This window comes from Wyeomyia smithii, chromosome 1 (assembly GCF_029784165.1).
Source record: "Wyeomyia smithii strain HCP4-BCI-WySm-NY-G18 chromosome 1, ASM2978416v1, whole genome shotgun sequence".
Lineage (NCBI taxonomy): Eukaryota > Metazoa > Arthropoda > Insecta > Diptera > Culicidae > Wyeomyia > Wyeomyia smithii.
Genome location: NC_073694.1, coordinates 147,453,440 through 147,456,067, shown reverse-complemented (window position 1 = coordinate 147,456,067; position 2,628 = coordinate 147,453,440). Strand labels below are relative to the sequence as shown.

Below are 2,628 nucleotides of genomic sequence, written 5' to 3'. Positions count from 1 at the left end.
ATTTGACCCCACCTTTCCAGAAGAGGGAGGGGTCTCAAACTATCATAGGAACCTTTATCGGCACCAAAAACCCCTACATACAAATTTTCACGTCGATCGGTTCGGTAGTTTTCGAGCCTATATGGATCAAACAGACAGACAGACCGGACTACATTTTTATATGTATAGATTACAACATCAACATTTTAGAACCTAAAGAGTGAAATACATTTATTGGATTGAAGCGTTCATGTAAATCTATTTTTACAAATAAAAGTTTGAATGAGAAAGGCTGGGTCTGACCGCTAGGTGGATTAATTTAGGTTTTTTTTACAGCAACATGAAACAAATATGCATTGGTGGTTAAGAAACACATTACTGAAAAAATTATATTTTTACCTTTCAATTCAATAACCTGCGTATGAGTTGTTAATCACTTTATACTTTCTTTGTTACAACTAACGCGGACATTCAGTGCGCGGAAATGTATACATTTTTATAATGTACTGAAAAGTGCTATGGTTTCATTCAAAACATCTCCTCGTGCGTCAGTAGAATTCAACCGGAGCATCTTTCGTAGCAACTAGCATCCGCTACGCTTTGATTGTTAGGCGGTTCCCTAGGATTTTTTCCAAGAATAGTACATCTCGAGAGGCTTATTTACCTAAAATGCTTTAAAAGTAAGAACTCCAGTGCGAATTGACTACAGCAAAAATCACCTTCCAAAACTTTTCGTTGACCTGTGAAAGTGCTTGATTTCCGCTCAACGCTACTAGCTGTGATGGCTGGGGAGCAATGTAAATGCAGAAATTTACCAACCGACAAGCTTCTGGTAACTCAGTTTCCAAATCAAGCGTTAGTCGCATTGCTAGATATTTGCTCAGATGATCAACTATAAAAAAGAAACATGAAAAAGCATGTTTTCTTCTTAGACATAAATATTCACCTGTAGCATTGGAAGTAGTCTTTATGTATCGAATAGAGTTTTCTTTCAGTGCCTTCAATAATGGATTATCGCCTGCCATCTCAGTCGGGTGTGGTTTGAATACAAGCTCTATTTCATCACTGCCATGTTCAGAATTGCCCTCCCCCTCCGTATCCAAATTGGAATCATTTTCCTCGGTTCGACCGTCCATTTCGCTGTTGCTTTCGGATTCTTCGGACTTTTCTGATGTTAAAACCGATCGAGCTCGTTTGGCCTTACTTGCCGAACTTACGTTTGAAGGAACCGGTGATGGAGTGCTTCTAACTGACGGCGGATTTGATGGTTGTCTCGTACAGTCACCAGCTTGACTATTGGAGGACCCTTCGCGATTCATTAGCTCACCGTTCGTTCCATTGGCTAATGGATTATTGTTATTTGCATTGTTGCTGCTGGCCGTTGGATTTATCCCAGAAGCATTAGCCGCAGGTACTGCCACCGAGGCCGACGCTGCAGTAGCAGCAGCGGAAGCCGCCGTTAAATCGTTTTCACTTTTTTGTTTCCGGTTAGGCCTATTTTGCGACTGAAGTTTAATACCTTCATTAATAGAATGCACAAGAGCCTGCTGTGAATGACTTTGATTGAATTTGGCCAAAACACGCTCTTGATGCGCTTCGTACTCATCACGGCTAGGGTAAATCTTGGATATTAACAGATCAAAGTTTGGATCTGGTCGCAGAGAGCGCTTTGAAACTAGTTTTTTGCGACAGGTTGGACATTCCTTATTGCCAGATCGAAGTGCAGTGATGATGCAGTCGGAACAAAATCGATGCAGACACTCTTTAGTCGTCATTGTTTTTTTAAGCATATCTAGGCAAATTGGGCACATAAGCTCACTGTGTAAACTGCGCGGCGATACAGCTATTTCGGTATTATCTGTTATTGCCTCTTGTGGCGTTCTGTTCAGCTCGTAGAGCGACAAATCCCAGGTTTTATTTTGCAGTGGTTCTAAGGACGCCATTTTTACACCTAATGTTTACTAATATCTGCAACTGCAATCCGAATTCAATGACGTCGATGATAGGGATGGGCGATACTTGTATCGATACCAACGGTATCGATACATGGAGCCGAAGTATCGAGTATTTTGGCATCGATACTCGCTGCTAGCGATGAGTAGCGGTATCGATACTTTGCCAACGATACTTTGAAACGATATCGATACCACCAATGCCTTCTATAGGAGATAGGCGATACCAGTATCGATACCAGAGGTATCGATACTTTGGCCAAAAGCATCGAGCATTTTGGCATCGATACTTTCTATAGAGTTCTCCAGGTACGTTCGTATTAGTGCGATGTTTACGATTTATTTTTTGTTAGCTGTAAGAATTTTTTGTCACCTGTGAGAACTGTCATCTGAAAGAGAGCATAAAAAACTACTGAGTTTGATTCACACTCTCACAAATTTCAATATACAGTGTAAAGCGGGCCGTGTCGTGGTGTTTGTGTGTTTTTGCTTGGAGAACTCTATACCGATACCGCGATACTTGGTATCGTTTTGTGCAAAAGTATTCGAGTACTCAGGTATCGATACTTCAGACAGTATCGCCCATCCCTAGTCGATGAAGAGAACAGTACAAATTTGCGATTGCTATATCGATACTGAAAGTATCGATACTTTAGCCAGCACGCTCATATTTTGTTGCTCTAAAGTGCGGTAGATA

General features: G+C 41.1%; 1 protein-coding gene across 1 annotated transcript; it reads right to left on the bottom strand.

The window, feature by feature from the left end:
* Window positions 1–335: 335 nt before the first annotated feature.
* Window positions 336–1,993, bottom strand: LOC129724145 (E3 ubiquitin-protein ligase RING1). The gene is made up of 3 exons (XM_055678806.1): window positions 926–1,993; window positions 699–871; window positions 336–643 (listed from the first exon to the last, which is right to left on the bottom strand). Exons 1-3 carry the CDS (start codon window positions 1,920–1,922, stop codon window positions 599–601), a joined length of 1,215 nt encoding a protein of 404 aa, XP_055534781.1. The 5' UTR covers window positions 1,923–1,993; the 3' UTR covers window positions 336–598.
* Window positions 1,994–2,628: the final 635 nt, after the last annotated feature.

Coding starts and splice junctions, on each gene's coding strand:
- LOC129724145 (XM_055678806.1), bottom strand. CDS start 1,922: ATGGCGTCCTTAGAACCACTGCAAAATAAAACCTGGGATTTGTCGCTC. Junction 872..925: donor GACTACTTCCAATGCTACAG/GTGAATATTTAT, acceptor TCTTTTTTATAG/TTGATCATCTGAGCAAATAT. Junction 644..698: donor TCAACGAAAAGTTTTGGAAG/GTGATTTTTGCT, acceptor AAAGCATTTTAG/GTAAATAAGCCTCTCGAGAT.